Below are 23,720 nucleotides of genomic sequence, written 5' to 3' on the forward strand. Positions count from 1 at the left end.
CAACCCCAGAGTTGTCTGCGACTGGACCCAACCGTCCTTAAACATCCAAAATGAGATTGCCATACTCCTTGACCGAAAGCATTTTCTTCTGCAAGGAGCTGCCAACGCAAGCATCTCACCACACATTTCATATTATAAACCATGCCAGAGAGAGTGGAAGAGGAGGCGTGAACTGCTGTTTATCTTCAGCAAAGCCCAGAAGTGTCCCACTTCCATACAGTACTTTGCCTTATAGCACTAGGCAGCGCTGTTCCTCTAGGACAGCTTTCCCCCAACCTAAGTGAGCTGCCGCTGTTTTGCACTACAGCTCCTATCTGCTCCAGACTATTTGGACAGCATCATGTTGGTCAAGGAAATTAAGTGTATTAAGAGAATGCTATCTCCTCGTTGCTCCTGGTTCCTGCTGCATATTCTCTCCCCCCACTTAAGCCAGTGCAGAAGAACAAAGGAGAATGTGAGCCCAGAGCCATGCAAGTTTTTCAGGTGGACATCAGATACAGGTGGACCTCAGCAAACCATGCCACATATACTTTTAATGCCCATCAAATAGCCATTTATTCTGCAGAGGGACATAAAAAAGGGGCTATGCTCCTTGCCAGAAGTTGAATTTACAAGTAGGAAATAAGACAATCATAAGTATGAACTGCATTATCCCATCTTTCTTTCCTAATATTGTTTGCACAAGGCTATTCAGAATGAGAATGTTTGTCTTTCCAGAGAACATTAGTTAATGTAATTTGATTAGAAATGAAATAATTATTACAAGGGCCAGAACTAATTGTTTTCAGAACAACTTAATTCTGGAAGTGTTTCTGGAAGTGTATTTATGGGAAATGGTACTATCAGGCTTTCAGTGCAATCAGAGGCTATTTGCCAGAAATTATTTGTTTAATCTAAAAATACATACTTCATCAACTGGACTTTTGCCCCTCTTTAGCCACTTCACAGGGTAGCTTTGTGTGGGGTTGGAGGCAATACAGCCACAAGTGTTATGGGCACACACTCTGGAGAGCAAATGCAGTTTCTGTCAACTGCCAATCTCTTTCGGCAAATTGGCACTTTGGAATTTTGATAGAAGGCCAGGACAGCATGCCTTCTGTCCACCCTGCTGTGGGTCAGCCTACTCCCACCCACAGGCAGAAAGAGGGAAAGCACAAGAAACAAACACATTTAGCTTTTCTAAGGTGTCAGTTCCAGTGAAATTAAAATGGATTCCCTTGAATTTGCTTGCTTTTCCAGGGGGCGGGAATCAGCAAATTGAAACTTGCAGTGGTTTCAGGAAATGTCACAGATTCAGTGCTTGGTAGCAGCACAAAAACTTTGATCCAAAACATGGGTAATAGTGGTTTTTACACAGGATGCCAAAATCAACAACAAATCACAAAATGCATCTGGGCGCACAGATTCGGCGGTGGTTTGGGAAGGGATCCCTTGTGAGGGAATTATGAGGATCCATAAGGATTAAGTTCACCATGGATCAAGTGCACTTCAAAGCACACTGGATCCTTGATTTAATCAGTGGTGGTGGATGTGTTCTGTGATGTGATTATGATTGGCAGGGCAGGGAACCCAAGGAAACATTGCGCGATTTCAAGAGCATCTATTTTATTGGATCCAACTTGTGGATCCAACCTTCTCTCTCTCTCTCTCTCTCTCTCTCTCTCTCTCTCTGGCATGCCATTCTCTCTTGCTCTGTCTCTTGACTCCAGTGCACCCTACTCCACTCCCCAACCCCAACTCCTTTGCTCCATTTTTGTCCTTCTGCCTCCAGCTATCCCACATCAGTCCCATTTAACTCAGTAAACTTCCTTATCTTACAATCCTAGCCACAAGAACTTCCCATCAAGCCAGGATCATATTGTTTACTAGCATCATTAATTTCACTAGTATTTTCAGTCTGTCTCCAATTATAAAATGAACACTATATTAGTAGTAGTAGTAGTAGTAGTAGTAGTAGTATTAGGAGCAATTTGTGATAGATGTTTGGAACAAAAAAGTTTCCTTTTACACTCAAATATAGAAAAAAATCTGGTTTGTTCAGCTGCTTTAAGCTGTAAGAAACCTTGACCAAACTAGTTTCAGATCCTGGTTTGTTCAATAACTGTGTGTCTGTTCCTTATTATTATTGTTGTTGTTGTTATTATTATTATTATTATTATTATTATTATTATTATTATTTTCTATACCACCATTCATTCAAAGATTACAGGGTGGTTTGCAATATAAAAACACAAAGAAACTCCATAACATAGTAGCAAAGAAAAACAATATCGCCCCTACACAGTTATTTTATTATTTATTAGATTTCATTGCTAAACGAGTTGAAACTAAAAAGCTGTCCTAAGCTGTCATCCAAAAATAACATCAGAACTGGACAGTCTACTTAGCACACAGATAGCAAACATGCTTAGTTCAGTGATGTTGAAGCATTTTGCTGCATGATAAAAGTGTCAAGAGGTGATGTGGGGGGGTGAGGGGGGGGGACTCTATTAATGTTCAGGTCGTGCCTGCTTTTGAAGTGCTACAGCACAGTCCATTCCTGACAGAGCAAGCCAACCAAAAGAAAAACCCAATGCAATGTTGTTGTTTATCTAGATGAGTGAAGCAGAGGTCAATGGGCAATTTGAATCTGTTTGTGAATCAGTGTTTAGTGAAGTTGAAGCTCAGGCCATGGATGCCCTCGATCTGCCGGGTTGTTTCCGAACCAGAAGCCACAGTTACTTGCGTGCCATTCAGGCGGGCTACTCACAAGACGACGAATGTATCCCTGCAATGGCATCTTCCAATATCACCTCAACAATCAGGTCAACAACAGGTAAGATTATCTACGTTCTTCCATTTTGCAAATGAAAAGTTGGGAAATGTGAAATCTCTTGTGTGAACGGAAGGCAATGTACGCTCTGCGGCCATGACTCATTCTGTGGGAAAGCACTCGACTGAATAACACCTTTTATTTAGCTCCAACATTGGCTTACATTTTGCATCATCTCATAATTAGGAGCCTCAGCTGTCTATGAACCCTGCTCTGCTTTCTGAGCTCGATGGTATAACCAGTGAGAGCTATAGCAAACATTAGCCAGAGTTCAGCGCATTCTGCTCCAACATATATTTCTTGTAAAAAAGAAGAAAAAAAAGGCAACCATAAATTTCAAAACTTTGATTCCTACATGCATGTGTAGGTTTGCAGCTTTCCATCCTTTAGCCCCAAAACACAGTTGACTGAAGCCTTCCCCAATTGCTTTATTGTCCTGGGATTCCCAAAATGGCTTGGATTGAGAGAGGGCAGGGAGAGAGAGGAGAGTTTTAAAAGCACCACCCCTGCTCTAAGCAGCACAGAGAAAGTCTTAGGATTCTGCCTAAGATGCACCATCTGCATAATTTCCCCATTATTTGTCATAAATCATCAGCTATCATTATTATGCCACTCATTTGGCATCCACCTGTTGCCTGAGTTGTTCTTTACCAGCTTCTAGAAGCCGGGCAAAGTCCTGTTCTTGCCTTTAACTTGTAATACTCTGTAAATGTCTTTAGTTGTCTCTGCTATGCTGTTGCAGCTTTGGTTTTTGTCTGATGTGTGAGTTTATTGTAACTATTGTGGATAAATGACGTGATCACAATTTGTTTTGTAAGGCACATTTAAAATAAATCCATTTGTGTACACGGTGGACAGTCAGGTATTTTTCGTTACCTCACCTCAGACCTGGGCTTGCTGATCTGACTGCTTGACACTTAGGTGGGCCTTATTGCTCTAGTACAGACTGTATGTCTGGTCTTCATCCCATTCCTGATAGTATAAGGTGCCACACTTAAAGGGAGGGGAGAATGATACCATGGAGTGGAAGGAAGAGAAAGTTGCCCTGTGCCATATATACATATGGTCTCTCTCCCTCTCCCTCCCTCTCTCTCTCTCTCTCTCTGTGTGTGTGTGTGTGTGTACACCCGCTCTTCCACAACACATTTAAGAGGGCATTGGATGTCAGTCTACCTAAAACCTGGTTAAAGGGGAACATTTTCTTCTGGGACCTAAAGGTGTATGTCTCTGAGCAGAAATCAAAGTGTTGGTGCTGACCTTGAAAGCCCTAAATGGCCTCGGCCCAGTATACCTGAAGGAGCATCTCCACCCCCACCATTCAGCCCAGACACTGAGGTCCAGTGCCGAGGGCTTTCTGGTGGTTCCCTCACTGCGAGAAGTGAGGTTACAAGGAACCAGGCAGAGGGCCTTCTTGGTAGTGGCGCCTGCCCTGTGGAACACCCTCCCATCCAATGTCAAGGAAATAAACAACTATCTGATTTTTAGAAGCCATCTGAAGGCAACCCTGTATCCAGAAGTTTTTTATGCTTGGTGTTTTTATTATGTTGTAAGCCGCCCAGAGTGGCTGGGTAAACCCAGCCAGATGGGCGAGGTATAAATAATAAAATTATTATTATATTAATGAAGACATCAGATGAACCTTCCTGAGGAAAGCATTCCACAAACAGGGAGCCACTGCAGAAAAGGCCCGTTCTCATGTTGCCAGCTTCTGGACCTCTCATGGAGGAGGCACTCAAAGAAGGGTCTCAGATGATGAATTCAAGATCTGGGTAGGTTCATATGGAGACAGGCAGTCCTTGAGGTATTCTGAGCAAAAAACCAACAACCTGTCAGTCACTCGCAGGAGCTCTGCTGCTTGTCACCAATGGCAGAAACACTGAAAATAAACTTCAGAAAAGAAGAAAAGGATTGGCACTATGTGTGAGGCAGTGGTAAGATGCACAGACCCATATCCCTAAGGTTGCTACCTGTAAATATCACTCAGTCCCAAGTATAGCCCTTCAATATTTGGGTTGGACTGTGGGATAGGAGACGCACTGTAAGTCTATATAAGGCACCACCAAGCCAAAATCTCATTTATTTGAATCCCATTTATTTCTCTGTCTTGATGCTTCAGTTTTATGCCTTGTATAAAATTGTATCCCTTGATTAGCTGTCTTCTGCTTAAACAAAGTGGCTCTGACTTTGGGAAAATGCCTAACTCTCATTATACACATATTTTTTCCCCGTTTCCTGAACATATCAGGTAATTTCTTGCTCAAATACTTCATCTTTCTGTCTTATTAAGCTAAGTAAAATGACTCGGGGTGGCGGGGTGGAGTGGGACCATCATTCCAAACATCACCAGATTTAGAAGGCTGAAAATCAGGATTGGCTTGCAGGCACTGTAACTTGTAACTACGGTACTTGAATTATCTGTAACGTTGCACAAATCAGCTCTTGGTTTCTGGGAGAATGCTAGAATGAGTAAAACATTCAAATGGAATATATATCAAATGTCAAAGGAAGTGTAACTATTATGCACTACAGTGTTAAATGAAACTTTCAATTTCCAAAACAAGTTATTAGCTTTTAAATGATGGAGTAACCATTTAATATTTCTGCATTTGAAATGCAGTGGACAGCAGTTTCTTTGCATATTATTTTCACACTTCAAATGACCATTTACTTATTAATCTGAAGCAAACCAAATTAAATATAGTGCAGCGTGTTAGAAATAATTTGATATATAGAGTGTCTTTTGTGTAAAAGGCAGAAAGGTCAGAAACTAATTTTGAAAAAATTGTAGCAAATGGGCTCCTTTGAATATTTAGGAAATTTAATAATGTATCAGATTTAATTGTATTTTTATTTCATTTTTTGCTAATATGGCAAATCATAGAAGTGGTTTCATAGAACTGTAAAATTGTTGCTTGGTGAAACACGATAACGCTTGCCGATTCTGAAGTTGTAACCCATGTGACTGCACTAATATTTTAATATATAATCTACCCAGAAATAGCAAACATGCTGCATTTGTAGGGAGTCACACAGATAGTTCAAGCAGAATGCATGCTGTCTCGTCTCATGTTTCTGTACACAGAAACCAGATTGTGCATAAACAAGTCCCCAGAGGCAGGGGAATGTTTTGCCATCACTGCTGATCTCTACCCATGCAAAAATGCTACAGATTCATGCCTGAGAAGGTCACATAACCTCCCAGGTGTCATAAGTGCAGGCCAATCAAGATACACATGTTGCTTTCAGGAGCAAGTGATGGAGGACGTGAGATCCAGCTGGAATCTCAAACCAGCTATGGGATATACTGGTGCTCAAGGAGCCAAATGTGTCCTGGATATCTTCATCAACTGCTGCCGTTACATTTTTGACGTTTGAAACATCTGATTGCCTGCCACTGCCTTACACTTATCCATTTCTCACAGTGGCACTGGTTTCTATTTGACCATGTGGCGTTTGCCCTCCTGGGTGGGTGATATCATGCTGGGTCATAAGGAAAGGGTTAAGTGAGTGTGAAGTGATTGGCCAGTGGGAACCCAAGGGGAGGAGTTAGAGTTAGTGTTGTTGGGATGTCAGTCGGGTGTTAGAGAAGAGAGAGGGAGGATAAGTCTGTGGGTTGGGATAGTTTGATGTGAGAGAGCGAGAGAATCTGTTAAGAGGAGTCAGATAGTCAGTGGGGATAATCAGTTAGAAGTTATTAGGAAGGTATAGGCCGGTAAAGAAACTAAGATTAAGAAACTGACAAGAAAAATTATCTGAAACCATAAACTTGTTAATGCTTATAAAATAACCTTGTTTATTTGTTTTAATGTTAACAACTGTCTGGACTCCGTGTGTACCCGAGAGAAACGGGTTGGTGGCAGTGGGGAAGCAATCAAAGTGGTGGCACAGGGATCAATAGACCGTCAAACGTCCGGGGACGTTTGTGTGATCGCCACAGACCACGTTAGGCAAATATCTGCCTATCAGTATTGGAAGGTTTTCGTGATAGGAATTATTATTTCTAAATCATTTTCACTGTGGCACCAAGGGGATAAGTGGAAAAACATTACGTTCCAAAGGGACTTTCTAATGTTACTGAGTCCTAGAGAGCTGAAACTATCTTCTTTGGGTTGAAAATACAAGGTTTCCTGGAGTTGCAGCCATTTGAACCAGCTGCCTTAATATGTCCCCCACCCTGGCTTTTTTAGTTGACCTAAGTTTCTAAGCAGGGGAAAACTACCTGTTCAGAAATATCACAGACCTCGCTGGACTGCATGATTCCTTTGTTTTTTTAATCCCACCTTTCAAGATAAAGACGAACCCCACAAGGCAGTTTGCAAGTAACCTCAACATTCCTTAATAAAATCACAATGAACTAAATCATAGAGAGGGGGGAGGTTGATTGTAGAGGATGCAGAAAAAACTAATTTGGGGGAGCAAAGGTCTGGCAGAGATCACCATTTAGGGGGCAAGAATTTAATACATGTGATACAGCCTCAATGTGTTGTTATTGAAAACCAGAGGAGCAACTGGCGTAGCTGGAAAGAGCTATCTCTGTTAATCAGAATGGTTCTTAATTCCTGGTAAACTTACATGGGATTTCAGCCATCTTAAAAAGCGAAAGCAACAAAAAATCTAAGGAGCACTCTTTGGTACTATAGGAAATAAATGAGTTTTGTAGTGCATCTTGAAGACCGTCAAAGAGGTCCTGACAAACTATCAAGAAGAATGAGCCCCGAAGGAAAAGCCCCAAATGAAAAAGCTCAGCTTCTGGCCTCTTCAATTTTGATCCTAGGACCGATAGCAGGAGTGTTGCAGCTGATTTCAGCTGCATTAGTGGGATACGACTTGAAAGGCTGTTTGTAAAACAAACACCCTCGACCATTCTTGGCTTGCAGTTAAAAGGTTATTGAGAAAGAGCTGGGAACTTTTGCTCTTGGGGTTGATAAAGTGAACAGTAGCTAGATAGCCTCCTGGAAACTGCATAAGGTTATGCCCCATGGAATTATGCAGATCAATTTCAATCAGTCATCTCGCTGACCCCATAAAACCAGCTGTTATGAGGTCAGCGCTTTGGGGACATCAGACTCTTCTAACTGTAGGTGAATAGCAGGGAACATTTTTTTCTATATGCCTTGATTCACACAGACACTTTTAGCTACTAAATACTTTTATGAATGTAATTATATATCTGCCTGGATTTCTAAATCCAGTTGAATCGAAGCATGATCACACAGCAGGAGGGAACATGACACTGCTGGAATCGCAAGGCCCTCAAATATTTTGTTCAAGGTCGCTCGAAATCCACAGTGCTGGATGTGGCTTTGTCACAAGTAACACTTATTCTAACGATACCTTAAGGATATCTTTACAGGAGGTGCAATTAATCACTGGAACATTATGAGTGCCTAAGAGAATATATTCTGTATACATTCATAGAGCTTTTCCTCTTCCTCTTCTGTTGAGAAAAACGATGCTGCCTTCATAGATTTTACCTCAAAATCCAACATTTGAATGCCTTAGACTTGTTGGCACTTCTTTTGGCAGTCGTCAAATGTAGGATCTCAGTGTCATCCAACTGTCAAATGAAGCTTTTCAGTGGTTCCTTGTGGACAGGTTTCCCACAAAGACAGCTTGGCTGCTGCTGCTGCTGATGATGATGATGATGATCTTCTGCCATGTGCAGCCGTAAGGTGTCAGGGCTGGTTCAGCTGCTGGTCAGCACAGAGGCTCAGGAATGAGCAGTAAAACTGATTCTTTATTCAAGGAAACAGAATACAAATAGAGAAAACTGCGGCGAGACTGGCCCCAGTAAAGCAGTTGCCAGAACTGATGATCTGGGTCTCACACCTCCTCTAAGTCTCCTCCCCATCTGGCTGTTTTCCCTTCAGTCTTAAACTCCACTGGGGAGGGGCCTCCTGTGAGCTCTGGGCTTGTTGTCCTGCTACATGCAAAAGTCTGAGTCCTTGGAGACCAGGAGGGATGGGAGCTGAATACAATAGGACTGGCAGGCTCCTGTGAATCTGTTGCAGCCTCAGTCCCCTCCTCTTCCTCCTCAGCTGCCTGTCCTACATCTGCAGTGTTTTCTGCCTCTTCTTCTTCTCTCTCACTCAAGCCCATTGCTTGTTCAGCATCCAACTATTCTGCGTCTGTTCCTCCTCCTCATCCTCTGACCTGTCTCAACACCTGGCTTGGAGCCTTCCCCTTCTGAGGCTTCCTTAGGGGTTTCTCCTGCCGGAACCATTCCTCATCATCCATTCAGACATAAGGGAAGATGGAGTGAGCGGACTCCTTGAATGTGCTCCAGAATCCTTTGTGATGTACAATGACACATGACAGACAAGTAGTGATTTCTTGGCAGAGAAATCCAAGTGACAAGTGTTCAGGAGGGCTGGTCACAGCCCCCATGTCCTTGCCTCTTATTGGCTTAGCAGGCGCTGCCCTCCCTAGCCGGGGAGCCTGACACGGCTAGAGGTGGACACAGCACCAAGTGACCATCACACACACACCCCGGCCACACCAGAAGATGCCAGCCTCCCCGAACCCGCCGCAGCTTTGCCATTCAGCAAGGGCCACCCACCCAGAGTCCCAGGTGAGCAGATATTCTCAAAGGAGAATTTTGTGAATTTGGGCGAGCAATTTCATTACAGCTTTCGTTTTGCAAAAACATGAAATTTGGTGTTAAAATTCCTGACATCCTTGTGATCAATGCATGTGTGCATTTAAGGGAATAATAAAAAAAGAACAATAAAATGAATACATACCACCAGGGTCTCCACTGCTATGATTCACTCTGCGACTCTGCTTAATTAGTGCTGCTGGAACTCTAAGGAATTAGGTTGACACTTTATCCTCTGCAAAAAGTATAGAAAGCCTGTGTGACACAGTGTTTATAGATTTTGAGGTTGTGCCAACTTTTGCTGCACAGAATGTTAAATTCTGTTTCCTATCAGATAGAAATATGGATTGTCTAGAGGGAGAAAGGGGTAGGGGGACACAAAGAAGCTGCTGTCAATAATTCGCTTCAGGATGCTAACTGCTTGCTGCACTATAATTTATTGTTAATTATCAGAACTAAAATAGAAGCCTTTTTTGTCATCCGTTGAACATACCTTGAGTCTAGTGTTGCCCACATCTCTCTCTCTCTCTCTCTCTCTCTCTCTCTCTCTAATACAAATATCCAGGTGGGTGACCTTGAGATCTTATTTGATTTACAACTTTTGAAAAGCAGCATTAACTACACGGCATACACAAATATTACCCTTTACGCTAAGTGTTCCTGTGTTGGCAAATGGAGTTTATTTTTGTGCACAGCTTTTCGATGGACTTACAGATTTTACAAATTTGTAGAATCGTAACGCCCTTTGAAGAAGAAACAAACAATGCTAGTTTAACCTATTTAACCAGTGTTAAGATACGTGCACCAAGATCTGGCTGGTGAGCATATGAATATGTGAATTTTATCCTATCCTCTGAACATCTTTGCCTTTCCTCCTTCTTTGGCTTCCTCTTTGTGCCTCACCTGGCTATCCCATTCCTGTTAAGAATACCCAACATTAGGGTTGCCATACGTCTGGGGAAACCACTTTTGAGGGGCCAACATGCCCATCCGGACAGATTTTTACATTTTAAAGGAAATGTCCGGGTTGGGGGGGGGGAGTTGGGCTCCAGTGGTTTGGGCTGCTTGGGCTCAGGCTGCTCTGCACTCCTTGGCCACTGCCAGTCCGAGCTGGGGAAAGGGGTGCATGGGCGTGGCATTGGCCGCCACCCACTCACCTCTTTCCAAGGCCCAGGCTGTTGGGTAGGGTTGTTCTTCAAGGTATAGCAACCCTACCAAGGTATGGCAACATTACAGTGGTACCTCGGGTTAAGAACTTAATTCGTTCTGGAGGTCTGTACTTAACCTGAAACTGTTCTTAACCTGAAGCACCACTTTAGCTAATGGGGCCTCCTGCTGCTGCCGCGTCGCCGGAGCACGATTTCTGTTCTCGTCCTGAAGGAAAGTTCTTAACCTGAAGCACTATTTCTGGGTTACTGGAGTCTGTAAGCCAGATAGGAAAGACAGCATATGGATGATTCATGTAAAGGTCTATTCATACTATATTAATACAGTGGTATCTCAGGTTAAGAACTTAATTCGTTCTGGAGGTCCGTTCTTAACCTGAAATCATTCTTAATCTGAGGTACCACTTTAGCTAATGGGGCCTCCTGCTGCCACCGGGCTGCTGCCATGCAATTTCTGTTCTCATCCTGAGGTGAAGTTCTTAACCCAAGGTACTGTTTCTGGGTTAGCGGAGTCTGTAACCTGAAGTGTATGTAACCTGAAGAGTATGTAACCCGAGGTACCACTGTATTTCCCTTTTCCTCCCAAAGGCCTACAGCTCTCACAATCTCTTGCAGCCCCACTATTTTTCTTCCATACAAATGCTGCCAAGATACAGATTTCTCTCTCACACACACACATATGAATGGGTGAAGTTAGATTTCTTAGTATTAATGCGTCACTAACAATTAACTTAATTATTAAATTTGTAGGGAAATGGTAATAGCGCATAGTTTACGCCATCGTATTGTTCTGTTATGAATCACCTTCCATAGAAATTTCAAGGTAATTGTCATTCGTACAATGAGAACAACTTAATATAGGTTTAAAAGCAAGACTGGAAAAAAATAGCTGAAAATAGGTTTGAAACAATACCAAGGCATTACCCAAGGCACGCACGCACACAAAACAATCCAGCCAGCTGGTGAAAATGGAAAGTTCAAATAGTGGGTGCTTGCCATATCTTAGCAGAAATGCTGTTTCACAAAACAGGGGAAGCCACGCTGAAAGCCCTGCTCTGAGTCATGTGTTCTAGAGGCCTGTTATGCAAATAGCAAAGCTAAATGAGAACAAAATTAACATACCCCTTCCCACTTCTGCTTTTAAAAAAGGCTGGCGTGTGGAAGGAAGAAAATTCTTCTCAGCTAGCCAGACAAAACAGGGGAAGAAGAACATCAGGATCCCACCGTCGTGAAGCTGGGTCATCTGTTTGGACCCTGTGGGTCATTTCCATTTGGAATAAATATCTGAGCTTTTCTCCGAACATGTTATCATTTCTTAAACCATTATTTAATGTAGCAGCAGAATCAGAAGGTACGTGTATGGATGGCGAGTTAACCACTGAGAGCAAAAGAATAACGTAAAAGTCATGAAAGATATGTAAGGACAAGAATGAGAAGCAATGGATTACAATTAGGAGTTTTATTCGACTGAGTAATCCTAAACTTGTGATAAATTTATGAATAACTAATTATGGGGTGTTAAATCTCTGTTACTGTTCAAATCTGTGCTCAGGAAACAAAACACTACGCTAATTTATAATATATATACAGTATAAAATTAAATTTGTATATATTTATATATTATATTAATTTAATCCTCTGGTATAAGCATCTGGTATCTATCTGGTAACAGGAACGTTTTTGCCATATAGTAAAAACACCGTAAGAGAGGAGACCAACTGCATCTCCTGTTCCAAAGTGTTCCACGAGTTAGGTTGCAGAATTTCATTGTGGACATTTCAAAACAGAGGACAGAAATGTCTTAAGTACAGCTTTTGAGTGACTGTCTGTGAGATGAATAATTCATGTTGTAGTCCTCCTGTCATTTATATGGGTTTGAGCCACGCTCCTCAATTTATGGAAAGAGCCAAGGTCCAGCAGAGGGTCCCACTGGAGGAAATGGGGGAGGTGATATTTGTTGATTCCCTCTTCCTTCTGCAGTCATATCCCACACTGTTCTAGACAGTCCCACAGGAGAACACAAGAGGAAGACAGAGTTCCACTTACAAGTACACTTAAGCAAACCTTATCTGTGTTTTTCCTGCTTCCCTTTTCCTTAAAAAGGAAAGAAAAGGCAAGCAGATCGTGAAAGAAGATGTCTCTGACTTCCTTTTTAAAAAAAAAAACACCACAAAAACCCAACAACCCACATGTCTCTGTGGAGTATAAGAATATTTTCCCTAAAATGAGACAGGACGTCATAGAAGAATCTTAAAAGGGGTCATTATTTAATTAGAAAATGACATATTTACAGCTAAAACTGTCATAACTAAAAAAAATAAAATTGAATTTGCTTTCTAAAGTACAGCCATAAATCAGAGTGAGTGAGTTCCATGTCTGTACTGAACATGAGATATTTATAAATCAGTGAGGTAAATCCTATTTACCTCCCATTTGTTGGGAAATGTCTGAAAATCTCCCCGCTTTTCACCTTGGAGCACGCCAAATTATAAACTTGCTTAAATAGTTTCCCCAACTATTAAGGTCAGATCTTTGCTGAGGTATGAATGGTTCTGTTTGGTTCCATGCTTTTTGTGCAGATGGATATAATCCAGGAAATGTAGCTCTTTGTACTCAGAGAAACTACGTGTAAGATCTAAGGTACGATTAACCTCTTCCAGGGACTCATCTCACCTTTTGTTCACACTTGCCAAGAAAATGGAGATTTAATTGAAAATTCTGATTGCTGCAACTTAATCTTGGGCGAAGGGGAAGTTCTCTCTGACTGAAACGCAAGCCCTCCTGGCTGTCTCGTAAGTGACGCTTGCTATATATTGCCGCCCCCACCTCCCTGCCACCTTGCACGGCGACAACAATTTGAAGGCAAGGCACAAATGAGCCTTTGATGAATGAGGCTTGTTACATAGAAAATGCAATACTTTCCCCATGCCTTTTTAGCAAGAGGTAGTAAGTGAAATCCAAGTGAAATTTTATCTCTGTCAGCCCAGATAGTTTCCACTTAGGCTTGTGTTTGTATTGATTCATAGGAAGAAAGGTGATTACTGCTTCCAAGTAAGAGGGGATTTATGGGGAGATTAGAACGCTGCATGTCTTTGAGGGCTTTCATGAATGTGACCTCCACTTGGCCAAAACTCCAGTTAAAACTGCCGCCATGGCGCTTTCCTGTCTAGTATGTGGATATTTTGGTGCGTTTGGATAAACCTGAACAGAGCTACAACATATACAGTGGTACCTCGGGTTAAGTACTTAATTCGTTCCGGAGGTCCATACTTAACCTGAAACTGTTCTTAACCTGAAGCACCACTTTAGCTAATGGGGCCTCCTCCTGCTGCCACGCCGTCGGAGCACGATTTCTGTTCTCATCCTGAAGCAAAGTTCTTAACCTGAGGTAATATTTCTGGGTTAGCGGAGTCTGTAACCTGAAGCGTATGTAACCTGAGGTACCACTGTAAACCGGTTTAAAGTGCAGGACATGTATAACACCAGTTTGGGCAGAGCCATCTGATTTCTTTCTGAGCCACTTCCACCAAACGGAAGAGCGAACACAGGAGATGAGAGTCGGCTGCATGTTATACAAGCCCAAGAACATGAGCAACCTTGTATATCCCACCACACCTTTACAGCAATCTCTCGTTGCCAATTCTCTTGACATGGTGTGAAATATCCACAAGAACTCCTTTTTGTGAGGGATTCCTATGCCGGAATACAAGCAAATGCAGTTCTGCAAACTGCAGCTCGTTGAAATGCCAACAATCGAGGATTGTTGCAGAACTGAAAAACAAAACAGGAAAATGACGAGGCCTGCTCGTCTTTTTGAGAATGAGACAGTCTCTCACACCAGGTTAGCTTGAAAAGATCTCACACACCAAGATGGATTTTGAAGGGCTCTCACACACAGCCTCAAGAGCTGCTGCCCGCCTTTATTGAAGTGTTCAGCAAAAGTGATACAACAATGTATCAGCTAGCAAACAAAGACAGTACAGTATCTCACGCCACCTCAGACCATGTTACGTGGACCAATCGCTACATTAGCATGAACTGTTCACGCGTTGTCCATGTTCCAAGCAGCATCTTGCTTTGCCCTGTAAGAAACTTCTGCCCATGCGCTTATGCATAAGCAACCATTTTCCCACAGGAAAACTCATCCATGGGGCTGTTAGAAAGCAAACTGATCCCATCTTACATTGCTTTGGTACCAGTTAGAACTCAACATCTTCCTTTAATCATCACTAAGGGGCTAAGCAGAGTCTGTTTAAATCTAAGCAACCGTTTACATAGGGAGGGTGTTCTGTGTTTTATTCTTAAATCTTCCTGTATCCCAACTTTTTTGTGTTCTTCTTCAGCTGCAAATGATTATATCCCCCCTCCCCGATATATATCTTCCTATTTTAATTATCATGCCACACAATGAGTTCACACACATTTCAAAGTATTCAGTTCAGAACTGCTTGCATGCTAAGCCAAGGGTTGCAAGGCAACTCCACCTTGTCCATTCTTCTAGATCAGAGCCAATGTAACATAGCTAAAATGTTAACTCTTTCCCAGTATGATTCAAGGATTATCTGAGATTCCAGTATTGCAGGGCATTGGACTAGATGAACTTTGGGAGTCCCTTCAAATTCAATGGTACTATGATTGTTATGCTAACACAGTCCCAGTGATATCCATGAGGCTGCACCATAAACAGAGACTGTGCTTTGCCATCTTCACTGTACAAACCAAAACCATTGCACAGATGAATTATTCTTCTGGGTCAGTGGCGTAGCGTGGGGGGTGCAGGGGGGGCCGGCCGCACCGGGTGCAACATCTGGGGGTTAGGGTTAGGGGGCGCAAATTACTTGCTTTGCCCCGGGTGCTGATAACCCACGCTACGCCACTGTTCTGGGTACTTTGTTCTTTTTGTCGGCGAACAATTCGCTTATGTAATTCTAGCCCACCATAGACTTCCATGGACTGCAAGTGTTGTATCTGAGGTGAACAATCCAATTCTGATCTAGAGTTTTGAGGAAATTGTTTTGCAGTTTCTTTTATGAATGTATATTCTGGATATATTGCGGCTGGTGAGTGCGAAAGCATTGCATAACCTTTAGCTTTGCTATGGTAAGGTTCAAACAGTGAAAAGCAGGACAGAAAAGTTGTTGAGCCAAAAACTGACACTGCTGACATGGGTTTTCCTGGACATTCTAGCAATTTCCACCCGGACACTGCTTCTGACTGCAGTATTCCAGAGATGTCTGGGAACTTTTGGACGTATGGCAACCAGTTATGGTTATGATTACTACCAAGACAGATCAACTTTAACTGAACCAAATGCACATACTTTGTATGTGCCACCAAATTATTTCATATATGACATTTCATCTATGGGAGAAGCCGGGGGAAGGAGAGACATAGATGCCCCGTTACACCATTATGTGTAGGAAATGTGCAAATGTCACTTGTTTAAGTTTCTGGAAGCCATTGTATACTTATAGGCAGAATTGTCAGCAATAGTATGTTACATGAAAATGTGTACCCACTTACAAAAAAAAAGCCCTCCCTGTTTTGCTCAGGGTGGGGGCTGAAAATAGACGGATTCTCTGTCACTTCCAGGATGCCTTCCGGCAACAATGCAAAGAATAACATTATACCTCACAGCATGACATTACATGTCGCAGAAGCCACGGTGCCTGCAGCCATGACAGAGGGCTCATCCGATAGCGGCAAGAGCGGCAAGATTGGCAGCGTGGCAGCAGCAGTGTGGGCAGAGGCAGCAGCCCTGCAGGATGCATCCAGAGGTGGGTTGGAATGAATGGGTCTGGGAGGGCAGGGATATGGGGTGAGTGGGCCATTGAAAGTACAGTAGTTGGTTGGATTAAGAGAAGGTTATGTTTAGGGGACGGGGTGACCTTTAGTGGTTAGAGAAGCCTGGGGTGGGTGGAATTGAGGCAGTGTTTTTGCAGCCTTTCTGAGCTTGTGTCCATCCTAAGACCACGTGCATCCTAAACACTATTAGAACAAAGGAGCAGCTGTTTCCAAATGGATGGACTGAATAGGAGGGCAGACCTTCCAGCAGAGTCCAAGCCACTCTGAATCACAATAGTCTGCTATCAAACTATTCATGTCTTGGCCATGATGGTGATGATGCAGCGTCACCCATTCCAGAGCCCTGCCTTTTCATGGAATGATGTGCCCCCTTCCAAGATTGCCACCCACACATGGGCACATATGTCCACAATGGGGGCCCACCCCACTCTCATGGTAGCCTCTAAAGCAGGCTTCCGCAAACTTGGCCCTCCAGATGTTTTTGGCCTACAACTCCCATGCTCCCTAGCTAGCAGGACCAGTGGTCAGGGATGATGGGACTTGTAGTCTCAAAACATTTGGAGGGCCGAGTTTGAGGAAGCCTGCTCTAAAGTAAGGGATTGGGTGATCCAGGAGAAGTGGAATGCTCCTGATAACACGAAGGAGTCGAGATCATGGAGGTTCTGGCTGCAGATATCTTTGCCACATCACCAGGTTGTAGAGAATGTAAAGGTCAAAAACCTGGTTCACATTTTTGAAGGTATCTGGTGTGTGTTCTCAGAAGAAGAAGAAGAATGACTTGGAGGCCTCCTGAACTTCTCAAGCCCAGCCCAGGACATTTATAAATCTTGAGTGGAAAGGGCACGATGCACAGATGTTCTGGTGCACATGCATGTGTGTCACTCTCTCTACCGAAGGAAGAGATCAGTGAGCACACACCTGGCCACCTGACTGGGTGACTAGCAGGAGAAGCGGGAGAAGCTAAGACTCAGTAGCCTGTCCTTGAGAGCGCCCCATCTATAGCAGGTAGCGTTGGCAGCAACAGCAGGGAGGCTGCGGAGGACAGCCCACAGACATCTAGAAAGCTATAGGGCCTTGGGCCTCCCATCAGCTCCAGCAAACATACCCAATGGTCTGGCATGATGAGAGCTGTGGCCCACAATATATGGGTGACCACAGATTTCCCCCATCTCTGCTCCACTGCATACCTTATCATGTAAGCCAAAGCTGTTCTGCAGTGCAGTTTATTATACTGTAAGCAGTATAATGCTATGCAGTTGGTGTTTTTGAGGCTATTGATAAACTATAGGGCTTATATCTGCCTAACTCTGCTTATCAGATCTGTCTGATATTCTTGCATTTTAACTTGTGCAGATTTTTCTACTTAAAATTCATTTCAGTCGTCCTTTCCTTTCTGCAGTAACGTCTTGGTGAAGCAAAAAGATTTCCCTCAACACCAGTGTGAGTATTTTTATGTTTAATATTACACAATTGCAGCTTTCTTCATCACATGTACTTAACTATGGGGAACACATAGTGAACACAACTTGGCCTTGAACAGATTTCATTTTACTGACTGACCTGTAACAGAACTTTGAACAGCAACTAACTTAACAGAGTGAAAGCATTGTTTGTAAATTTCCTTTTTAAAAATGTACCTTTAACTTTTAGCAACTTTAAGTTCAGCTTGAAAAGTTCTTGTTTGACCAGTTTTAAGTTATCCACATCCTTAATTTTTCGTCTCATTTTTTTCCAAACAGGACTTACACAAATGGGATAAGGAAGCCATTCATAAAAGCAGTACAGAAGACCTGCACATTGTTCCTGTGGTGGAAAGACAAGAGAGATTATTTAAAACCAAAAATTTAAAGTGGATCAATGTTTAATTTTGTATATAAAAATAAAATAAAATTACATTTTCTGCTACTTGTTTTATTGTTAAGAAATGGTATTTTTTTAAATAGTTGACTAATTCAAGTCATAGATAGGCCATTAAATTAACATAATAAATTAACCCACTATCATACTTCAGTGAATATACATTTCAATTTATGTTGTGATTATGATTTATGATGCAATTAAAAATAATTATTATTAACCATCAGTAGTTCTTGATAAATAAATATACCCATTTTTAAAATGTGTGTGTTAATGATGTGACCATTTCGGATGCAAGTTTTAAAAATAATTACTTCATTATTTATATTTAATGATGCTAATATTTTACTGCCATTTCTTTAAAGAGAAATAAATGACATTACTGCACAATCGATACATTGTCTAGTATCTGTTAGGGGTTGGATTTGGTTGGATTCTGAAGCAAAATACACCACTTTGAAGGGATTGGAGATTTGTCTGAGGTGAAGTAGGATACTGGTCGGGTGCCATGAACAGAAGGTGGAAAATCTGGAACACCTTGCAGTACCTTACTGATCTGAACATGGAAAACGTTTCACAGAAGTATCTGCTGAAAGCAAAATTATGCCTCTAAAGTTGGAGGGAAAGTTGCTTTGCGCTTGACAGGTCTAACCTGTAATCAAAGGAAATTATTATACCATGGCTCCGCTGACCCGGTACTTTGGGATACTGATGTCAAAGTAATAGTTTTGCTGTCTGGTGATTATTGCCATTTGTTAGTTCAGTCTCCTAGGACCAGTAGCATTTAATAAGGCTGCAGCACTTTCCTGGCCACCCTTAACTGCTGTCTCCGCTGTTTACAAGAGTCAAAGGGTAGCATGATGGAACCAATTCAGCATGATGGAACCAATTCAGCCACTCCTGCTGGTGTGGCTGCCAGTTTACCACATTCTCTCAGAAAACAATATTGCAGGCAAGCACCGCCATCGCACCCGGCCAACCACTACTGCTTCAGCGTTGTAACATTGAGCGAGTTCTCGTAGAGTGAAGCGGAGGCTTGTAAAAATGATTTTACGTTTCGCCAGTACAAGTTTACCTCATTCCAAAACTTATACCGCCAGTCCCTTATTTACTCACCCTTTCCTTGCCCGCTCCAATTCTTATTGTCTTTTTCAAATCTACCTCTTGATTTTGTTTTGGAGTTGCCTGCTTTTTCTTTTTTTGGTCTATGGATGGGTTGATTGTTCTAATTAGTTGTAGTCGGCGTTATTCCTCCTCCCTCTTTGCCTTAGAATAGCACCATCTCTGAGCCTGTATAACTTGATTCATTTTACTTATCTATCATATCTATCTATCTCCTGCTTTTGTGGTGAGGGAAGTTACACGCATGCCACTATCACTTAGTGCTGTAGCATATATTGTTGGAAGTGTGCAGTGCACAAACACTCACCCTGAGTTCTGCTTCATCCCTTTGTCCGTCTCAAGCAATTTGTTTTATTTATCAGTCATAAACTGCCTATCCTATAACTTCTTTATTTGTGCGGTATTTCTCACACACTATAAGTCTGCACAGGGCTGTCAGGCTGTATGTAAGCAGTCATAGTTGTGAGCAGATAAGCAGAATACAATGCAGATTTTAATTTCCTTTTAGGATTCAGCTACATTAGTAAATAAACAACAATTTGAATGCGCTATAAGCATGCAACACCAGATGGTGCCAGAGAGCAGAAATTTTTGTACGTGTTTTTCCATAGTTGTTTTTTTTTTAAAAAAATGTTATAGAAATCTAATTTTTTTCTGGTCTTGCAGCAGTGCTGCATTAGCTATTTGAGTTCTACCCATCACAAAACTCAAACACGCAGCCTTCACTGCTACAAGCGGGTGCACCATGCAGGACACTGAGGAGAAGTCAGATTGCTTAATAGAGAAACTGAAGAGGAGAGCTTTCCGATGTGCTTTTGGACAATTTGGTTGAGGAGGAAGATTGCCTCACCAGCCCTCAAAGCTCCTGTCACAACCACAAAGATGCAGCAATATTCCAGTGGTGGTCACGGGGCCTCCATTGCCAAGGGCTTGTGTCTCCAACGCCATTCCTATGGCAGAAGCCCACAACAATGACAAATTCTGGGTTGTCACAAAAGTGGCAGAGCATGGATCTTTTTGAGTCGGCAGCAAATCCCACCTCTGCCAGCTGCCTGCATTGTAGGGGAAGCTAAGCAGGAAGAAGGTTTCATGAGCAACACACCAGCCACAGCCTTAGAAGGCACCTGCATAGAAACAGCACTGGTGTTTCTTGCTCAGGGAAGAGTCAGAGGAGGCGCACAGCAAGAGCAGGATGAGTTCAGGACACAGCACAATTGAGAAACACACATCCCCCCACTCTCAAAAAACTTCACATGCATAAACACAAAGCAAGTGGCTATGAAAGATGGGGGGGGGAGAAAATATGGGTCCAGAAGATGAATATTTCCTCTGTGTGGCAGCACAGTGAGACAGTCTTATGGCACAGTGCCCCCCACAGTGCTTGATCTGTTTGCAATACCATCCCTAGGAGCACAACCACTGAACCTCTGAGTGCAAAACCGCAGGGTGGAAAGCAAATCCCTTTCAGTTCTCCCCAATGAAACTTCGAACTTGCCTAGCAGAAAAGACAATGAACCTATTTGCCTGCAGTTTGGCGGGTTTCTTATCTAGCGGCACTTCTCTCACACGCATGCTGCTTTCGTCCAAATTGACTATACAACAATAGGCAAGGTTAAGCACATTGTTTTATGACCATACCGAGCCTATAAAGTGCAAGGAAATCATGGCAGCTGTTCTTCTGAAATTTCGCAGAAGGGGCTTCCAGTTCTGCAAATTTCATCCAATTATGCCAAAAAAAACCTCGCAAAGCTGTAGATTATTCCTTTTGACTCTATTACTTCTTCTTCCTGTGGGGTGGCATGTCTCTCTTTCCCCCCCTCCACCCCATAGAATCTTTGGGGGTCTCCTCTTTATCTATAGCAACAGAGACGATGGGGGGGGGGACTGTGTCAGCAACTCTTTACACAAGCACCAAGTCGTCTGAATTCCTCCTCCTGTTGCTCCTGATGAATGACAGCATCTCCACATTAGTTGTGGCAAAGTTGTGTACTGTACTAACTGTGCTGAAGAGTAGTTTGTGAATGGACAAGCTATTTGCAAGATGGCCACCTTCCAAGGTCCTGTTCAGTGAGCTTCTGTTCCCTCATTCTTCTCTTTTTGAGATTTCTGTACATTTGAGTCCTACAAAGAGGTCAGGCACTTGGCTTGCAGTGGGACTCTGTGTTGGTTTCATTCCCATTCTGCTTGTTGCATTCTATTAAGACAATACTGAGACTAAGGAAGAGAAAGGTGATATAGCGAATGCCACTTCCTTGGCCAGTTGTAAACAATAAGACAGGCAAGAGGGGGCTGGCTGAGGGCAGATGAGATTGTTGGGGCAATGCCCCCATTTGACCTAGTGGACCAGCCTCCAGGAACCTGACCAAAACACAGAAATTGGGAAGAACAATGTGGTTATACCCACCTGACTGGAAAGTTCTTATCTGAGGACATTCAGGATCGATTGAAACATGTGGAAGGCTAGCCATTGCTGTGTACGACCTCCAGCACCAGAGGCAGGAATGCTGGACTAGGTGGGGTTTTATGGCTCTGATGCAGCAGAGCTCCTTTTAAATGGTACCTGCCAATTTCCATCCTTTATTTCAATAAGCTGCCTACCTGGGAACCCGAGGAAGGAACAAAGCAGCTCCAGCTTAATGCTTGAAAAGGAGTTACAGAAAAAGGGAACTACTGTACACTACATATCATATTTCAACAAGTGGATCCTCAGCAGAATACAGTCTGCTTTCCTATCAGAAAGATGGGGAGGGGGGAAACTAGGGAAGAAGTTCATCTGTCAGTCATCTTTTTAGACAAATCTTACTCTTGCAGGTTTGCATATGAGTAATGAACCACACAGGATTTGTTTATTTTTGTCCGCTGCCCAACAAAACAAGTCTGTGTTCCAGTGGGCACTCTTTTAAAAATACATGCTTAAGTTAGCCACTTTTATTCTGAAGGAAAAAATTAAGAGCTCTCAATCTCACATTTGTTTCCTGCCAACCACCTCGCTGCCCCAGTGAGCCTTGTTGGGAGACAATGAGTAGCTGAGGGTGGTTTTTGGCAGGAAGCTGACACAGAGGACTGCTCCAGAGCAGGTTACTTTGATTGATTGATTGATTGATTGATTGATTGATTGATTAAATTAAATTAAATTTCTATACAGCCCTTAATCCAAAGACCACAGGCAATGTGTTTAAGGTAATGGTTCGTTTAGTTGTGTGCTCACCCATGTGTAGGACTGAAGACCAGTAAATAAAATTTGAGGAAGAAGAAAACACAACCATTTAAAACCATTTCCCAAAGTTCTGGGTCCAAGTCAACAGTTCCAAAATACTAGCTGTATCTTTCAAAACTTCAGTCCAGTTTGTTTCTAGGCTGCCATTTTGTCTTCTGCTTGGTGTCTTTTGTGGCAAGTGCGAGCGAGTGGGAGAATCTTCACCAGCTATGCTGTGCCTGGCATAGACCAGTTTCGGTCCAACCTTCTGTACAAATAAAACGTGGAGTACTTTTCCGCATGGAGATTATACTATGAATTGTTCTAACATAACTATGCATGCTTTGCTGGGCGAGATAGCATTATTATGTGGGTTGGGCAAATAAATCAGACCTGCTTCATGTGAATAACAGTAACAGTAGATATTTGTTTTCAAGGCTTTCTTCTGTGCTCCGTACTCTGCACTTCTGTATAATCAACCTCAGTGCCCTTTGCAAGGTGCCTATGTAGTAGTAGGGGTGCCACCAGCTGTCTTCCCAGGCATTCCTCATCTTATCTCTGGGTCTTATTAGTCACCAAATAGGTAGTTTAAACTGGGTGGGATAAAACCATCCTCATTAGTGGGCATCCCATTTCCTAGTCCAGTAGCAAAAACAGTTTCAAGTAGTATGTTTCGTCTTTTGACTATTTCCCCGTCTCATAAATCACAAGGAAGCTTTTAATTCACTGTCCTCTCTCTTCCCTCTTTTTGCCACCCCTCCTTCCATTTCCTCCGTAGTTGAAAATTAGAAGGCTTCTGGGTGCTGGGAAGCTGGGTTTGTTACAGGATCGTTGCAACCTGTCGTTAATCCACTTGGTCATTGCATAATCCATTCCAGCACTGAATGGAGGGGAGGGAAAGAATTATACCTTCCTTCTCGGGCCATTTGTGGGAGCATCAACAAGCACATGTGTTTCATTCCTTGTTTCTGGCCTCCCATCTTTGCTTAAACTTAGAGGCAGGCATTCTCTCCTAGCTGCTTTTCCCCTTCACTGGGGCTGAGGGTTCTCATTTGTGCAAGAGGAACATTCGCAGTCATTGTTTCCTGTTTGAAATGAAATCAACCTGTTGCTATGGCTACCCATTCTGTATGTGAGAGGGAATTTGTGCTGATTGTGAGGTTC

At 42.7% G+C, this 23,720-nt stretch overlaps 1 protein-coding gene and 2 long non-coding RNA genes across 17 annotated transcripts in view; 2 read left to right on the forward strand and 1 right to left on the reverse strand.

Moving 5' to 3' along the window:
* Positions 1-23,720, forward strand: part of DLGAP2 (DLG associated protein 2) — a 391,216-nt gene that overhangs the window by 324,210 nt on the left and 43,286 nt on the right. For all 15 annotated transcript variants that reach the window (XM_083431533.1, XM_083431526.1, XM_083431535.1 and 12 more), the window contains one exon: positions 2,596-2,815. In XM_083431533.1, the coding sequence (XP_083287659.1) occupies positions 2,596-2,815 (220 nt within the window). The remainder of the gene's footprint in view (positions 1-2,595; positions 2,816-23,720) is intronic.
* On the reverse strand, positions 8,386-23,534 carry LOC310673502. The gene is made up of 3 exons (XR_014509082.1): positions 23,466-23,534; positions 18,128-18,184; positions 8,386-9,645 (listed from the first exon to the last, which is right to left on the reverse strand). It is a non-coding gene; the product is annotated as an uncharacterized lncRNA (long non-coding RNA).
* Positions 12,580-18,281, forward strand: LOC310673450. Its single transcript, XR_014509023.1, has 4 exons — positions 12,580-13,368; positions 16,169-16,353; positions 17,781-17,821; positions 18,121-18,281. It is a non-coding gene; the product is annotated as an uncharacterized lncRNA (long non-coding RNA).

Source organism: Podarcis tiliguerta (assembly GCF_965153285.1).
Source record: "Podarcis tiliguerta genome assembly, chromosome: 3".
Taxonomy (NCBI): Eukaryota; Metazoa; Chordata; class Lepidosauria; order Squamata; family Lacertidae; genus Podarcis; species Podarcis tiliguerta.